Source organism: Pan troglodytes, chromosome 5 (genome assembly GCF_028858775.2).
Source record: "Pan troglodytes isolate AG18354 chromosome 5, NHGRI_mPanTro3-v2.0_pri, whole genome shotgun sequence".
In the NCBI taxonomy this organism is placed as follows: Eukaryota; Metazoa; Chordata; class Mammalia; order Primates; family Hominidae; genus Pan; species Pan troglodytes.
In genome coordinates, this window is record NC_072403.2 from 146164792 (window position 1) to 146182052 (window position 17261).

The window sequence follows — 17261 nt, forward strand, 5'->3', positions numbered from 1 at the left end:
CCTTTTCTTCTCTTCTCTTTTCTCTTTTCTCTCTTCTCTTCTCTTTTCTCTTCTCTTCTCTTCTCTTCCCTTCTCTTCTCTTTTCTTTTTGAGACAGGGTCTTACTCTGTTGTCCAGGCTGGAGTGTAGTGGTGTGATCATGGCTCACTGCAACCTCAACCTTCTGGGCTCAAGCGATCTTCCCACCTCAGCCTCCTGAGTAACTGGGAATACAGGCATGTGCCACCAGCCTGGCTATTTTTTTTATTATTATTTCCTGGAGACCTGAGGGTCTTGCTGTGTTGCCCAGGCTGGTCTTGAACTCCTGGGCTCAAGCAATCCTCCCATCTTTACCTCCCAAAGCACTGGGATTATTGGCATGAGCCACCACTGCTCTGGTAAACTGAAAGGGAAAGTTAAGATATGGATGGATAAGTGTCAAGAAGGCAAAAGAAATACAAAACAAAAGAGCTTGATAGTAAAGAAAACAGAAGGATGGAATGCCCTCCAAGTTTTTGAGGCCTTAATGAGAAATATTTTAGTGAATGGGGAATAGTAAAGAGATTCTAAAGATCAATCAGAGTGTTGATGAGTTACATGGATTATGATTTTGAATTTCAAATGGATTTTAAGTCTTTATGTAAGACAGATTAGAAAACAAAATTTAACATTAAATTGATTAAATTAGGTCAAAACTCATCAATAACTAATTATACATTGGACATAAGTATTTCGATATCTTTTTGTCCCTCAGTGCCTTGTGCATATGTAACTAAAAAAGCAGAGTAATTTGGTGTCATTTGATTTAATGAGATCCTGCGCAAATGAAATACCTTTTTAACACTGAAGCTAGACCATTGCAGTGCTCCAGGGACAACTATCTATAGAAGATAAATTAATTATGTTCACTACTTCCTAAGCCTATAGAAACAACTAAATAACTAAATGAGAAAATCAACCTGTTGATGATGTGCAGGTCTTTTGAGAAATGACCTTTAATCAATAAAATCCCAGAGCACAGAGGTTTCATAGCAGCTTGTCTTCAGACCGATTCATCAGTAAAATCACAACTTACACCACAACAAAACGTTCAGAAAAGTAAGCTATAGAGGTAGGTCATAATTTTGAGGTCTGTCTTGATAATATCTAACATATTTTGAGTGCTTAGTGCGTACCAGGCATTGGGGCTAAATACTTTACATGCGTTAGGTCATTTAATCCTCATAACAGTTCTTTGAGGTATTATTGTTATTATTATTATTATTTTATTATTTTGAGACAGAGTCTCACTCTGTCGCCCAGGCTGGAGTGTAGTGGGGTGATCTTGGCTCACTGCAACCTCCACCTCCCGGGTTCAAGCGATTCTCCTGCCTCAGCCTCCCCACTAGCTGAGACTACAGGTGCGCGCTATCATGCCTGGCTAATTTTTATGTTTTTAGTCGAGAAAGGGTTTCACCATGTTGACCAGGCTGATCTCGAAATTCTAACCTCAAGTGATCCACCCACTTCAGCCTCCCAAAGTGTCAGGATTACAGGCATGAGCCACCGTGCCCAGCCTGAGGTATTATTATTAAATCCATTTTACAGATAAGCCTTAGAAAGTTAAGACTTAGAGGCCGGGCACAGTGGCTCACGCCTATAATCCCAGCACTTTGGGAGGCTGAGGTGGGCGGATCACGAGGTCAGGAGATCGAGTCCATCCTGGCTAACGCGGTGACACCCCATCTCTACTAAAAATACCGAAAATTAGCGGGGCGTGGTGGCAGGCGCCTGTAATCCCAGCTACTCAGGAGGCTGAGGCAGGAGAATGGCGTGAACCTGGGAGGCGGAGCTTGCAGTGAGCCAAGATGGCGCCACTGCACTCCAGCCTGGGTGACAGAGCAAGACTCTGTCTCAAAAAGAAAAAAGAAAAAAAAAGATAGTTAAGGCTTAGAATATTAAATGCCTTGCCCGATGTTACCATGCTCGGAAACAATTTAGTTAAGAGGCCAACACTGTTTGTCTGATCTCGTATTAGGAGTCCTTAATGTTCTTCTCCTGTAAATATTCAGATTAAAAAAAAAAGATCATAGATAAATTCAGTACAGTTGGATACAATTTGAAAAATTATTTTATTTTTTAGTGAAATAGAAAGTTTTAGCCAGGTGTAGTAGTGCTGGGTGCCTGTTGTCCTAGCTACTCGAGAGGCTGAGGTGGGACCATGACTTGAGCCAAGGAGGCTGAGGCTGCAGTGAGCTATGATCCAGCCACTGGACTCCAGCCTGAGCGACACAGCACGATTCTGTCTCCAAGAAAAAAAAAAAAGAAAAGAAAAGAAAAGAAAGAAACTTTGACACAGTTTCTCTTTGCCACTCTTCATATTGAGAGGTGAAGTTTATTTTCCTTCCCCTTGAATCTGGGCTGGCCCTATGACGTTTTGTTTTGTTTTGTTTTGTTTTGTTTTGTTTTGTTTTGTTTTTGATTAATAAAATGCAGCAGAAGTCACACTATATGACATCCAGGACTCGGCCTTATGAGATCGTCAGCTTCCACAGGCTCTCTTGAAGCACTCCCTGTTAGAAGCCGGCAGCCATCTAAGTCTATCTTAAGAACATGTTACTGTGAGGACGCCCAAGCTATGTGGAGAGAGAAAGAGTCCAATAGAGATGCACTGACACCAAACAAGAAGCTTTCTCGGACTTTCTGGCTCAGCTCAACCACCAGCTGAATGCAGCCAAGGAAAGACTCAGCCAACGTCACAGGGAGCAGAACCCTCCAAATGAGTGACACTGAATTCCTAATCCACAGAATCATGAGTAAATAAATGACAGTGGCTTTTGCTCATCAAATTCTGGGTAGTTTGCTTTGCAATAATAGTAACATAAATTTAGTAGAGTTGGACACAATTTGAAAGAAATACAGGCTGGGTGCGGATGCTCACGCCTGTAATCCCAGCACTTTGGGAGGCTGAGGTGGGAGGATCACTCGAGGTCAGGAGTTTGAGACCAGCAGGGCCAACTAGGTGAAACCATGTCTCTACTAAAGATATAAAAGTCAGCCGGGTGCGGTGGCAGACTGAGGCAGGAGAATCGCTTGTATCTGGGAGGCGGAGGTTGCAGTGAGTGGAGATTGCACCACTGCATTCCAGCCTGGGCAATAGGGAGGATCACTTGAGTCTTGAAGTTCAAGGTTAAAGTGAGCAATCATCACACCACTACTCTCCAGTCTGGGGGACAGAGCAAGATCCTGTCTCAAAGAGAGAGAGAGAGAGAGAAAGAGAGAGTGAGAGAAAGAGAAAGAAAAGGAAAGAACAAAGAGAAAAAAAAAGGCAGTTTACAATGAAAAACACATAAGAGGAGAGTGAAAATAAAAACACAAGATTAAAACCAAATTCAGTGACTAAGAAGTTATTTCTAAAGATTTGTCCAATTTGTTCACTGAAATTTATATTTAAATTTACCTTTGAGTTTCCTGGCAACTGAGGCAAACCTAAGAGATTATATCATGCTAAATGTGATTTCCTTCAGAAAAGAAAAATCTTTAACCTACTACTAAATTATTAAGAGCACTTTACTACATGGATCCCTTTACAGGGAACAGTGAATGATAGAGAAGGCAATGACTTCAGAAGAGATGATATTTAACCAGGCACGGTTGCTCACACCTGCAATCCCAAAACACTTTGGGAGGCCAAGACGGGTGGCTCACCTGAGGTCAGGAGTTTGAGACCAGCCTGGTCAACATGGTGAAACCCCCGTCTCCACTAAAAATACAAAAATTAGCTGGGCATGGTGGCTGGTGCTTGTAGGCCCACCTACTCTGGAGGCTGAGGCACAAGAATCACTTGAACCCCAGAGACGGAGGTTGCAGTGAACCAAAATCGCGCCCACTGCACTCCAGCCAGCCTGGGCAACAGAGTGAGACTTCATCTCAAAAAAAAAAAAAAAAAGAAAAGAAAAGAAAACCCGGTTTCTACTAAAAATACAAAAATTAAAAATTAGCCCAGCGTGGTGGTGTGTGTTTATAGTCCCAGCTACTTGGGTGGCTGAGGCAAAAGAATCACTTGAACCCAGGAAGCAGAGATTGCAGTGAGCCATGATTGCACCACTGCACCCCAGTCTGGGTGACAGAGCGAGACCCTGTCTCAAAAAAAAAAAAAAAAAAAGTTATTTACAATACAGATGTGTCTCAGATGATGGAATTTAAAAAAATTTATTCAATGTATTTTACTGTTTTTTTCAGAGATGGGGTTTTGTTCTGTTGCCCAGGCTAGAGTGCAGTGGTGTGACTATGGCTCACTGCAGCCTCCACCTCCTGGACTCAAGTGATCCTCCCACCTCAGCCTCCCAAAGTGCTGGAATTACAGGGATGAGCCATCATGTCTAGCACATGATGGAACTTTAACATAAACCAAACAGAATAAAATGCAAAGAACTTTCAATTTCTATATGAGTTTTCAGATTAACTCCCCTCTTTCTCCTCCATAGACCTTAGGCATTTCACCATCTTTTGGCTTTCTGTTTCAACATATACTTATTGATAACCCCCCAGGGGCCAGGTCCTGAGGGTTTAATTGTATGTAAAAGAGAAGGAAGGTCCTTGTCCTCATAGAGCTCATAGTCCAGGAGGACATTAATTAATGCTGAAGGCATTCATTAAAAAGCTTTACCAATATGCAATTGCAAACTGACGGGTGCCATAAAAAATAGCACAAGGCCGGACGCGGTGGCTCAAAGTGCCTGTAATCTCAGCACTTTGGGAGGCCGAGGTGGGTGGATCACCTGAGGTCAAGAGTTCGAGACCTGCCTGGCCAACATGGTGAAACCCCATTTCTACTAAAAATACAAAAATTAGTTGGGCATGGTGGTGCATGCCTGTAATGCCAGCTACTCAGGAGGCTGAGGCAGAAGAATCGCTTGAACCCCGGAGGCGGAGGTTGCAGTGAGCCGAGATCGCAACACTGCACTCCAGCCTGGGCAACAGAGTGAGACTCTGTTTCAAAAAAAAAAAAGAAAAAACACACAAGGAGCTATAATGAGCATGTTATGGAGGGACACAATCCAAGTTTCTGGGGAAGGGAGTTGGGGAGTGAAGGAAGCTTGTGATTTCTTTTTTCCTTTTGAGACAGGGTCTCACTCTATCTCCCAGGCTGGAGTACAGTGGTGGCATCATGGCTCACTGCAACCTCCACCTTCTGGGTTCAAGTGATCCTGGCACCTCAGCCTCCTGAGTAGCTGGGACTACAGGCACTCACCACCACACCTGGCTAATTTTTTAATTTTTTGTAGAGATGGGGTTTTGCCATGTTCCCCAGCTGGTCTCGAATCCACTCGCCTCAGCCTCCCAAAGTGCTGGGATTACAGATGTTAGCCACTGAGCTAGACCTGGAAGCTTATGATTTCTTATTTTCTCTTTCCCACCTTAAAACCTGACACATCAAAGTGCTCAATTCATGTTGGCTGTTGATGATGAGAATACAAAGAAATAAAAGGGGGGGGGTGATTTCAACACTAATTCTGAAATAAATTCTGAATCTGTTATTTCAAAGGATATTAACTTTAGAAATGAAGACACATTAGAAATTTGCATTGCTCTGAGTTTTGTAAAAGAATGAAATGTATAATGCAAGACATAACTGCCAAGGTACTAGATGAAAAAAAAATTATACATTCTGAAATTCCATCTGATAGAGATCAGTTCTGAAGGGTTAATCTCAATTGCCTGATTTAATGTGTTTGCTTTGCACCAGATGAATAATAATTAGCAATGGCTTCACCAACTTATTAGTGACAACGTAGAGAAGGTGTGGGCCCTTTTACGTAAAAGCTGACTAATAGACAAATAAATTAGATATGACTGTTTTGCCAAAGCTGATAACTAAGGCCCTGTATACAATGAGTGCCAAGTCCTGGTTGTTTCTACGTAACATTTAATCTCTGAAGGCAAGTGGTTGAAGGAGAAAGCAATTATATTGACGTTCGTTGTAGAAATTCATTTACAGATTGTTACTACAATTGTCCCTCAGTCTCTGCGGGGGATTGATTCCAGGACCCCTGCAGATCCCAAAATCCATAGATGCTCAAGCCCCTGATATAAAATGGCATCGCATTTGCATATAGCCAATGCATACACTCCCTAACATTTAAAATGATCTCTAGATTGCTTATGATAGCAAATACAATATAAATGCTATGTAAATAGTTGTTGTACTGTATTGCTTAGGGAAGAATGACAAGAAGAAAGGTATGTACGTGTTCAGTACAGATGAAACCATCCTCTTTTTTTCCCAAATATTTGACCTGCAGTTGGTTGAATCCACAGATGTGGAACCCGTGAATACCTGGAAGCAGTTAAAATCACTCCAAGATTTTCTTTAAATTCTTCTCTTCATCAATACTCTCTCTATTCCACCAAGTAATGATATCATAATTACACATGGTAGCTCTTCCCCAAGCCCCTTGATTAAATTGTTTTTATTGATTCATCAAGCATATATTATTGAGCGTCTACTATGCACCAGGCACACAGACAGAGCTGTGAACAAGGCAGACAAGGTCCTGCACCCAGCACGTGTATATTCTAGGTTTCAGAGAAGCTATGTGAGGCTGTGAAGAGGATTCTTTTTTAATGTCTTTATTTTTATACTACCCCTCCACAGCCTTACCCCAATCTTTTAAACCACACCGGAAGCTATGTACTCATCGTTTTTTTCCTGTAATTTTTTTTACAGTACAACCTAAATAAATACTGGCCCAGAAAGATTCAGAGTTCAAAGAAAATTCAGCTGCTTTCGGAAAGATCATTCTATGGGAAAGATCACATTTCTGAGTAATAAACATTATAAATACATATTCCGATTTATTTTTAATTCTCAAACTATTAACTTTCATTTTTTTCCCCTCTGGCATATTTTAATTTTGTGTCCTACAGGGACTTGAGTCTAAATATGTTTTAACAATTTGGGGGACTTTTCTTTTTTCACCTTACTATTTCTAGAGACTAAAATCTTTGAGCTACCAAGGCCTTTCAAACTGGCTGATGTCACTCTAACAAACTCAGAGATAGCAAGATGTTCCTTAAACCACTGGGTTAGAACAAGAATCCTTTGTTTTCTATGGGCACAATCCTAGGAATGTTTCTTCTCTTTTTTTTGAGACAGAGTCTCTCTCTGTCACCCAGCCTGGCGTGAAGTGGTGCCCTCTCAGCTCACTGCAACCTCCACCCCCCGGGTTCAAGTGATCCTCTTGCCTCAGCCTCCTGAGTAGCTGGGATTACAGGTGCACGCCACCACACCCTGCTAATTTTTGTATTTTTAGTAGAGACAAGATTTCACCATGTTGGCCAGGCTGGTCTCAAACTCCTGACCTCAGGTGATCCACCCGCCTCAGCCTTCCAAAGTGCTAGGATTACAGGCGTTTGCTACCGTGCCTGGCAAGCCTAGGAATATTTCACTTCATGCTTTTCTCTTTTGCCTTGCTGTAAGCTTATCCTCCAGAGACAACAGAGAGAGAGAGAGAGAGAGGGAGAGAGAGAGAGAGACAGGAGAGAGAAAGTGGAAGAACCACATGACCAGTCATTTCCCGAAGCAAATGGCGTTTTGGGTGAATGCCCTGACCTAGGAGGGAAAAAGAGGCCAAGGTTACCCTAATGTTACAGAAGTAGCTAAGTGATTTCTTCTCCGAAAAATGTCACAGCAGGCTCTAGAAAGCAATTAGAGTAATATTTTGGCACCTCGAACTACCAAATAGAAGATTCCTCTACTGCTCTAGTTACATCTTTGATTTTCATTTCCCTTTGTTGTAAATACTTACAATGTCATTTCAGAATGCTGCAGAGAAATAGATGTGAGAGTAAATAAACTATAATAATAATCCTTTCTCCACATGCCATGGCAGCTGCAGGAGGATGCCAACGCAGCACCGAACTTGCCTTACTGTCTGCTTTTCCTGTCCTCCTCCTCCTCCACCTCCTTCACCTCCTCCACCTCCTTCTCCTCCACTTTCCCACATGGTCTTTTATAAATTTGCCAGCATCACTGTGCAGTTTGCCAGAGAAACCTGGCCACTTGCTGGGTAAGCCTGCTGTTAGACCAAGGACCAGGGTAGGTCACTGCTGCTGTCCTTATTTCTGGGCCAGAAGGATTCACTGAGAGTGAGGTCCAGAACCACCTGCTTTCCCATTACAGAGGATGTGGATCTCTATAGAGACACTGCGTATCCCTTCAGTTAAAGCTCTTCGAAGACTCTTTTTACCCTGCGAGCTGAACTTTCTTGAGCCCCGTAGAATGGATAAAAATCTTCATCCCCAGGTTGGTGAGGAGTCAATGATTTCACGCTCAAACAAGCTGACAAGCTAGGAATCCTAGCTTTCCTTAGCAGGCAGGAAACAGCATCGCACTCATAAGTCAGGAGTCTTTTCTGCCAATGTTAGGAATGTTGATATTTACCCTTATTTTTGGACTTATTTCTAAAAAAAATTAACTAGTATGTAAAAAAAAATCACACTTTAAAAATATGCTTCTACAATATTTGCTCTAGCGAACTATCTTTAGCTTGACCTAAATTACTAATTAAACTTTTCTATTGATCCAATTCCCATTACTGTTCTTGCCTTTATGCTTTCATATTCGGAAATCTCCAACATGCATTTTGATGGCTCCACCCCCCACGTTCCTCACTCCTGCCCCCTCATTTTGGTTTTGCTTTACCTTGTTAAGCACTTACAGATCATAAAATATGGGTGAGCTCAGAATATCTCTTACTCCAGTGTTACATATGGCACCCGCATTTCAGCACCAGCCCTTTAAAAATGGTGCAGAATTTCAAGGAACTCAGCTACACTTTCCATTCAAAATCCCTCCCAAGCACTGTAGCTAAGAGCCTATCTCAGGATTTTCTTGAGAGCTGCTGGGGAGGCAAAATATCTATCTAACGAAAATGGCTCATCATCCACATTCTGCGGTACTGAGACTAATTCCCCAGCACTGCCAAACCTAGACTGCTGAACTCCCTCATCCAAACTCTCTAAGACTTAGTGGTCAAAGTGCCAAAGGCATCCGTCTTACTCACACTCTGTGGCTCCTAAGACCATGCTGAAAAGTGAGGATAAGTAATAATTGGAAGACATTTTTAGGATTCTAGTTGGGAGGATACATAATGCAGATACTATATAGTTTTTGTTTGTTTGTTTGTTTTTTGAGATGCTGTCTCATTGTGTTATCCTGGAGTGCAATGGCGTGATCTTGGCTCACTGCCACCTCCGCCTCCCAGGTTCAAGTGACTCTCCTGCCTAGGCCTCCTGAGAAGCTGGGATTACAGGTGCCCACCACCACTCCCAGCTAATTTTTGTATTTTTAGTAGAGACGGGATTTCACCATGTTGGCCAGGCTGGCCTCAAACTCCTGACCTCAGGTGATCTGCCTGCCTTGGCCTCCCAAAGTGCTGGGATTAAAGGTGTGAGCCACTGTGCCCAGCCTACTATATATTATTGAAGTTAGTAATTGATATTAATGCAAAATAAAAGGAGATTAGTGAATCACTGCTACGTCTGTCTTGTTTGGCCTGACAAGAAAAGTATCATAGAAGAGAAGGTGTGTTATGGGCATTGGATCAGCAAATAAGCTGAGGTCAAGCTTCTCTAAGTACCCACCAGCTCTGAAGGGGAAGTGACAGCTTGTCTTTGAGCCAGATTTAGGTTACATTTCAGTCTTAATTTATATCTAATCCATATCTAAACATAGAGAGAAATAAAATGCATTAGATTTCTGAGCCACCAAAGCCTGTTTAAAGGAAGAAGGAGGAGGAAGGAGAAGAGGGCAATGACTTAGGGGCAAGTAATAGAAGGATTTGTTCTTTTATTTTATGCATTCTTTTATTCAACAAATATGTTTTGACAAGTAGGGGATACAGTGAACAAGGTAACTGGTTTTCTGTCCTTAAAGACCTTCCAGCCAGTTGTTGTGGCTCATGCTTGTAATCCCAGCACTTTGGGAGGCCAAGGCTTGTGGATCACCTGAGGTCAGGAGTTGGAAACCAGCCTGGCCAACATGGTGAAACCCCGTCTCTACTAAAAAAAAATACAAAAAAATTAGCTGTGCATGGTGCTGCATACCTGTAATCCCTGCTACTCAGGAGGCTGAGGCAGGAGAACTGCTTGAACCTAGAAGCCAGAGGTTGCAGTGAGATGAGATGGTGCCACTGCACTCCAGCCTGGGTGACAGAGTGAGACTGTATGAAAAAACAACAAAACAAAAAACCTTCCTGCCCTGTGGGAGCTACAGAGGAATAAGCAGTACTAATGTAACAGTGCAGTGTCACTGGGACCGTGTGCTGTGTTGTGGGCGCAGGCTCAAGAGGAACTCAAAAAGCTTAGATTTTAGCCATTCCGAAGAAAGCACAGTAGCAGCCACTGGAGTCTCCGCCATGTTCCGGGAAGTATGATCAAATATGTCTTGAAAAAATCTAAAGCAGACTTCAGATTTGTTAGAAAGCATTCCTACCGCTCTCAGTAGTCACTTGGAGAATCTACCTCTTCATAGCTAAGGCTATAACAACATCAACAACAACAACAACAAAACACCTCTTTGGGTTGTCTTCACAAGTAGTTTCCAATTCGGTAGAGCCAATCCTGCAACAGTATTGGCATCATCGCAGTGCACTCCAGTGACGCAAATGGAAAGACTGCTGCTGGTAAACGAACTACCTGAATTTGAATTCTGGCTATACCTCTTCCTAGGTCTACGATCTTTAACAAATTAGTTAACCTCTGACCCTCAGTTTCCTTGGCTATAAAATGGGCATAATGAAGGATTGGGAGAGTTACCTGAGTAAAGTGCTTTGAACGGTGCTGCTCAATAATGTTATCCCTCTGAGAAGACATTGAAAGTTTCCCATAAGAAAAGGGCCTTTGTTATTCCAATTTGGATACTTTAAGCAGGCAAAATAGAACAGTAAAAGGAAAACAAATGTAAAGGGATGCTGTTTATCAAACAGTTGTGAAGAATAAGCACTTCAGAGGAGCTTAATTTAACTTCTCAGCTCTGCTAGAGTAAACATTGTAACCAGACTATAAACCTTTCCTTTGTTCCCGCTGTTATTAGAGAAAGGAGGAGACCAGAGAAGTCATATCATTTCACTTCTCTGAACTTCACCCTGGATTATTTAATGTTGACAGGCATTCGGGATGTATAGAGATTAAGGACACAGGCCCTGGAGCCTGGTGCTGGGATCCAAACCCTGATCCTGTCACTAACTAGCTATGTGACTTGGGGCAAGTTCTTCAACTTCTGTATACCTCTATGAAATCACAATAATAAAAGTACCTATCTCAGGTATTTTTATATATGATAATTTTTTTTTTTTTTTCCTTGAGATGGAGTCTCACTCTGTCATCCCAGCTGGAGTGCAGTGGTGAGATCTCGGCTCACTGCAACCTCCGCCTCCCTGGTTCAAGCGATTCTCCTGCCTCAGCCTCCTGAGTAGCTGGGATTATAGGCGCCTGCCATCACACCTGGCTCATTTTTGTATTTTTAGTAGAGACAGGGTTTCACCACGTTGGCCAGGTTGGTCTCGAACTCCTGACTTTAAGTGATCTGCCTGCCTAACCCTCCCAAAGTTCTGGCATTACAGGCGTGAGCCAACGCGCCCAGCCTGTGTATGATGATTTAAATGTGTAATGTACTTAAAGCTCTTAGAACCATGCCCAGCAATATTAATGCCATTTAAGTCATAGTTATTAGAAAAGCTACTGTTATTAAAGAATAATGCAAGGAATTGTTCAAATGCATATAATCATAAAATATAGAGTCAAGGCTGGGCACAGTGGGTGGCTCACACCTGAAATGTCAACACTTTGGGATGCTCCCTTGAGCCCAGAAACTCGAGACCAGCCAGGGCAACATAGTGAGACCTTGTCTCTGCAACCAACCAACCAACCAAACAAACAAACAAAAATAACAACAACAAAAATACAGAGTCAAAATGGAACGGTCTTGTCAAAGTTGGTAGTCACTAGCCGTTAGTTTCATGAAGATAAAACATGGTTATTTTGTTCCTACTCTATTTGTTGAAAAATGAATGAATGAGGCATGAAAGACTTGACTAGTCTGATGTTGAGAACTTAGCAAAGAGGAAAGCACACGAGATCTGGAAGTGAAAATCCAAAACATGAGTCCTGGCTTAACCTCATTCTAACTTGACAGGTGATTTACCACAGGTACTCAGTTTCCTCATCTTTGAAAGAGGGAAGTCAGAGGGAGAATTTCTGAGGTTCATTCCACATCCAAAATTCTGCAGCTTTAGATAGTCTTTCGAATTTTACAAAAGGTAATGTAATCATGGCTATGGAAGTTTTTTTTCACATACCTTGTGTATTTCCAAAAAGGATTATCGAGTTGGAGACAATGTCATTTGTTTGTGTTTTCTAAGTCATTATGTAAGAATCTGAGCCACAAACAGAACAAATCTTTAAATCCATGAAAATGGATTACCTTTAGCTGGACTGATAACTTTTAAAACTCTTGGATTGGGAGAATAAAACTGACAAGGACATTTTTCCATTCATCTTAACTGAATTTTTGGAGACTCTTAAGAGTAAAATATAATCCATATACATCTAATGCTAATTTATCATGAACACTTAAAGAATGAAAGTAGAACTCTTATCCAGTTTAGTTCAGCAATTCTCTGCTAAATGAAATTAAGCTGCTTTAGTTGAGCTTTTAAAATATGAGGATGAAAAGCATAAATCCAAAGGATTTTGTAGAACTAGCATCCGGACTGCCTTTCTTCAGATTATGTTCCTAGAATCTGGGTTCCCCAGGGCTGCCTCTCATTACTGTCAGTATTAAGGACTAGAAAGGAGCTGGAAGACGCTTGGCCGCCTTTATAGGTTTTTGGTAGTGGCATAAAGATTTCACTTGGTCGGGGGAGGGGGGTAGGGGGACGGAAGAGTCTGTTGTGGAAACTAAAAGAAAAGAAGGGGAGAGTGGTCTGAAATCAAAAAGTCTGGATTACGTATACAAGCTTTGAGTTGAACAAGGTTTAAATTTTAGCTCTGCTACTTTTTAGTTATGTGACCTTGGGCGAATGGTTTAATCTCTCTAAGTCACACTTTGCACATTTAATAATGTTTCTTACCTTATAGGGTTACTGTGAATATTAAATGAGCTAATACATGTAAAGCATTCCTACCTAGAACATAGTCCGCTCTAATAAATAGTGACTGACAGACAGCTACAAGGGCAGATAACCTATATTCTCCTTTAGTTTCTTATGCTCCCTCTGGAATGTCTCAGAAGCATAGGAAGCACTGTTTAAGCCTCCTGCAATCAAAAATCATTCTTTTTAATTAGCCCTAATAGACCCTATGGTTTTTTTTTTTTTCCAAAATCTATTCATAGTTTAATGTGGGCTATGGACAAAGGTTCACTTTGTAAGACTGTCTAGCTAGGTTAAAAATAAAATATGCAGAAATGTGTGGAACTTCAACAATAGAATATAAGAAAATGAATTATTCTGAACTGCAAACAAAGGCATTATAGTATATGAATGTGTATGTGAAGTAAAAGTTTGGAAAGTATAAACATCAGTATGGTAACAGTTACTACATCTGGGAAAGGGAGAAAGATTGGAGAGGAGGTGGGATATACCTTATTATTATTTTAATGTTTTATAGATGTATTTACATATTGTTTAATTAAAAACAAACAAAAAAAGCAAAGTCATGTACAAGCAGAAATAAACATTTAGAATACAGAATTTGTGGAATAAACCAAAGTAGACAAGAATCAAAGAATTTATCCCTGGGGCATTCAATGACTTGATACAAGGTCACCTTCTACTTAGTTAACTGTCCTTGAGGAGTAAGGAGAGCGCAGGGGCAGGAGAGATGTCTGATCCTGTCTCCAGCAACTGATAGACCCAGGTTAGAAGGTAGATGAAGCTGCCTGCCAGTTATCTTGGTAGAAACTTCTTTCTGCATGTACTCAGATAAGACATCAGTACCCTGGGTGGTTCTCTGCAAAATTCAAGGTCTGCAGAGTCACCAACTGAAGTCTATTGGTAAACTTGCTTTTAAGCAAAACAAAACCAAATGGCAAATTAGTATTTCTATTAGTACATTTTGATAACAAAGAAAATAAAAGACAATTTAAAATTTATGTAACTTAAATCTACATTGCTTAAGAACATCTGACTGAGGAGTTTTAGAATATCCCCAATACCATGAAATAAATACAGTAATTAAAAGACAATAGAGTTTAAATACTGGATAATGGGCTATGGCATTTTTAAAATTAGCAAAACATTTGTTTATTATTGAAATTAGGGCTGGGCCTGGTGGTGGACATCTGTAATCCCAGCAATTTGGGAGGCTGAGGCAGGAGGACCACTTGAGCCCAAAAGGTCAAGACCACCCTGGGCAATATAGCAAGACCCTGTCTCTAAAAAAAATAAGAAGAAAGAAAGAAAATTAATTTTCATAAAGGGCTCTTCCCTTGGAAAGAAATATTTTAGCTACAGAGAAAAACTAAGAAGCCTTGTGGAGCTCTGTGAAGCTGCACTGACTTGCTTTCACTTAGCTTGCAGCTCACTAGTGAGATTTCACATGGTACTCCCACTCCAAGAGCAGGGGCCAGGACAGGTTGGTTTCATTTTGGTTTGAATGCATATGCTTTGGCCCACAGATTTGGAGAAAGATTTTGCTTTACTGATGAGAACTCAGTCAAGGGTGCTTGGGAGCCTTCGCTGGCCCTCTAGCTGGGCCTGACATGTTGCCTGCATTTCTAGCCTTGCCTTCCCAGCTTGCCCATTTGGTGCAGGGAGATAGTCCAGCCCACCCTGAAATTCACTGTGTTCTGCGGATGAGTTAACTGAAGGGCTGTGTTTCAGGAGTGGCACAGAAAGGACCTGAATGAAGGGAAGGAGGAATGAATGGAGAGAACCATTTTGGTGGAATTGCCCTAGGGTATTAAATAGGATGGGGCAACTGCGGACTGGAGGATGTTCCTTCTCTTACATTGCTTAGGAAACACTGTCCTTAAGAGTGTCAGTGTCATTCCTTTAACAATCATTCATTTCTTACCTCCCACTTGTGTATAAATTTGCAGATTTACACAGACCACCAGTGTGGCCATCCCAGTGAACTGAGTTTATTGTGAAATATACATGCAAAAAAATCCTTTTTTCTCACCTACAACCAGTGCAACATTATTCATACTTTGAGTTGAAGAATAAGGAGTTTAAGAAATAAATGCATACAGCAACATAACCCTGAATTATCACTCAAATACAGACCTCCCACTGCTCTCTCCCAAAAAAAAAAAAAAAAGCAGTTATTCTAAGCAAAAGCAAAAATTGAGGCAACTTAAAATAGACAATTTTAAATGCTGGATTCCATCATTTCTGTAAAAGGTCATTCTAGTCCTTTGCTATTTATACCACAGATAAAGACACAGCAAATTATTGGCTGAATGGATTTGGGAAACCAGAAGCTGCTGCTTCTGACGAATGAAGATGATAATGCATCACTTGAGACTGAGTGGATGAAAGGTGTAGAAAAGTTGAACCCTTCAAAGATAAGAGAGAGGAAGCTGCTAAATTAGCCCCTGACTAAATTACTAGCCATAATTGTACTCAAGCCAGTTCTCTGCGACTGCCTTGTAATCTTTGTTGTGGCTTGAGAGAGAAAAATCCCCATTCCCAGCTCAAACCCGTTTAAGGCATCTCAGCCCAACCCCCTCCTCCCAATGCAACTCTTCATAGCCCCCTGCCCCTCCTCCAACAAATTCTAATCAAGTCAGGTATAGTTCTCAGCTTTACCACTGCTATCAGAAGCACGGCTTACATTAAGGGTTTAGCAACAAAACCTCAGGCTTACTTCAGGCAAACATTCAAAAGCATTTAAGAGAAGCACAGAAAACAAAAGAAATAAGCAAAACCTGTCCTTACCCGCTTCTTAAAAAATTGGAAGGCTGAGCATTTCTTGACTGGGAATCCATTCATGTCTTTGTTTACCATTTTCCACCGTGGGGAATTCACAGTTATAGATCCAGGTTGGCACCCGCCTGGTTAGTGCATATCTGTTTCCCCGGTTTACCTCCCGCAGACAGTTAATGAAGACTGAGCGGGATGGAGAATCTAGCGGGGCTCAGTTCTTCACTCGCGCATTCTGCAGCACCAGCTACTGCAGCAACCTCTCCCCACTTTCAGTTGCCACCGACAGCGGCTTTTCTCCTTCCATCATTGCTCCGAAACATATGCATCACCGCTGCAGGACCCTGGGGGCCGGACGGTGGGATACGGCCAATCTCCGGGGAGATGCTGTGGCTCTTACCGAGCGGGAGAAGGGTACGCCTCCCCGCCCCCAGCTACCTGGCTGCTCTTCGGCGGCCGGCGCGGGGAGCGAGTCGCTCTTCTCCAGGTGATGCGCTCCTGGAGGCGGCTTGAGAGAGGAGAGTTGTTTTTGATTGTGCAAGTTCCAGTGGGAGCTGTAGTTAAGCAGCTGAGAGAAGGAGTAAGAAAGAGCAGAACCCAGAGGGAGGGAGGGAGAACCGCGCCAGAAAGGCAGAGGGAGAGAGAAGGCGAGGCTGGAAGAAGCAACGATTCATGAATATCTGAGCAGCGGATGGAGAGAAGGCACAGCCGGCTCAGGGCGCACTGAAGAGCAGTTGACTCCCCTTGGGAGGGCTACTTTAAATAGCTTCTTTTCTTTCTTTCTTTCTTTTTTTTTTTTTTTTGGTTAGGACCATTTAAATCAGAGTTTCATATAAATTGCACACCGTTTTTATTTTATGCTTATTGACATTCTTTTGAATCCTGTTTCTGAATAAAAGCCTCTCAACAGAAATGTAATCACATTTAATCTCGACCTGTCCAAACGTGGAAGAAAATGAAACAAAGTGCAAGCGTAGGTATAACAATGGAAGATCTCTCACTATGTAGAAGCTCTTTTAGCCTCCCCTCCCCTACTTGTCATTATATAGTGGGCAATGGTGACGGTAATTGTGTCTTTTTCACTAAAACAGCTTATTAAAAAAAGAACACAATGAACATATACAAAGTATTTTATTACACACATACACACACACGAGTTATTACCAAAAAGTACTACTGAATCCATTTAATGATGAGGAAGGTTTGATAAATAAAAGAGTAAAGCATTCTTCCTATTAGGTGAAAAATTTCCCAAAAAATCCTTACTCATGTTATCCTTTGCACACTGAGCTCCTTTTAAAAAAGCCATTTAATTGTATGTGGCTTATTTTTCCATTTTTATTCTTTAATGTTGATATTTTATGGGAATGA

At 41.6% G+C, this 17261-nt stretch overlaps 1 protein-coding gene across 1 annotated transcript in view; it reads right to left on the bottom strand.

Annotated features, from left to right (window-relative positions):
• The window catches only part of SGK1 (serum/glucocorticoid regulated kinase 1), a 146367-nt gene extending 129741 nt beyond the window's left edge, over positions 1-16626 (bottom strand). The window contains exon 1 of the mRNA XM_016954685.4: positions 15906-16626. Coding sequence (XP_016810174.1) covers positions 15906-15974 — 69 coding nt within the window. The 5' untranslated portion in view covers positions 15975-16626. The remainder of the gene's footprint in view (positions 1-15905) is intronic.
• Positions 16627-17261: the final 635 nt, after the last annotated feature.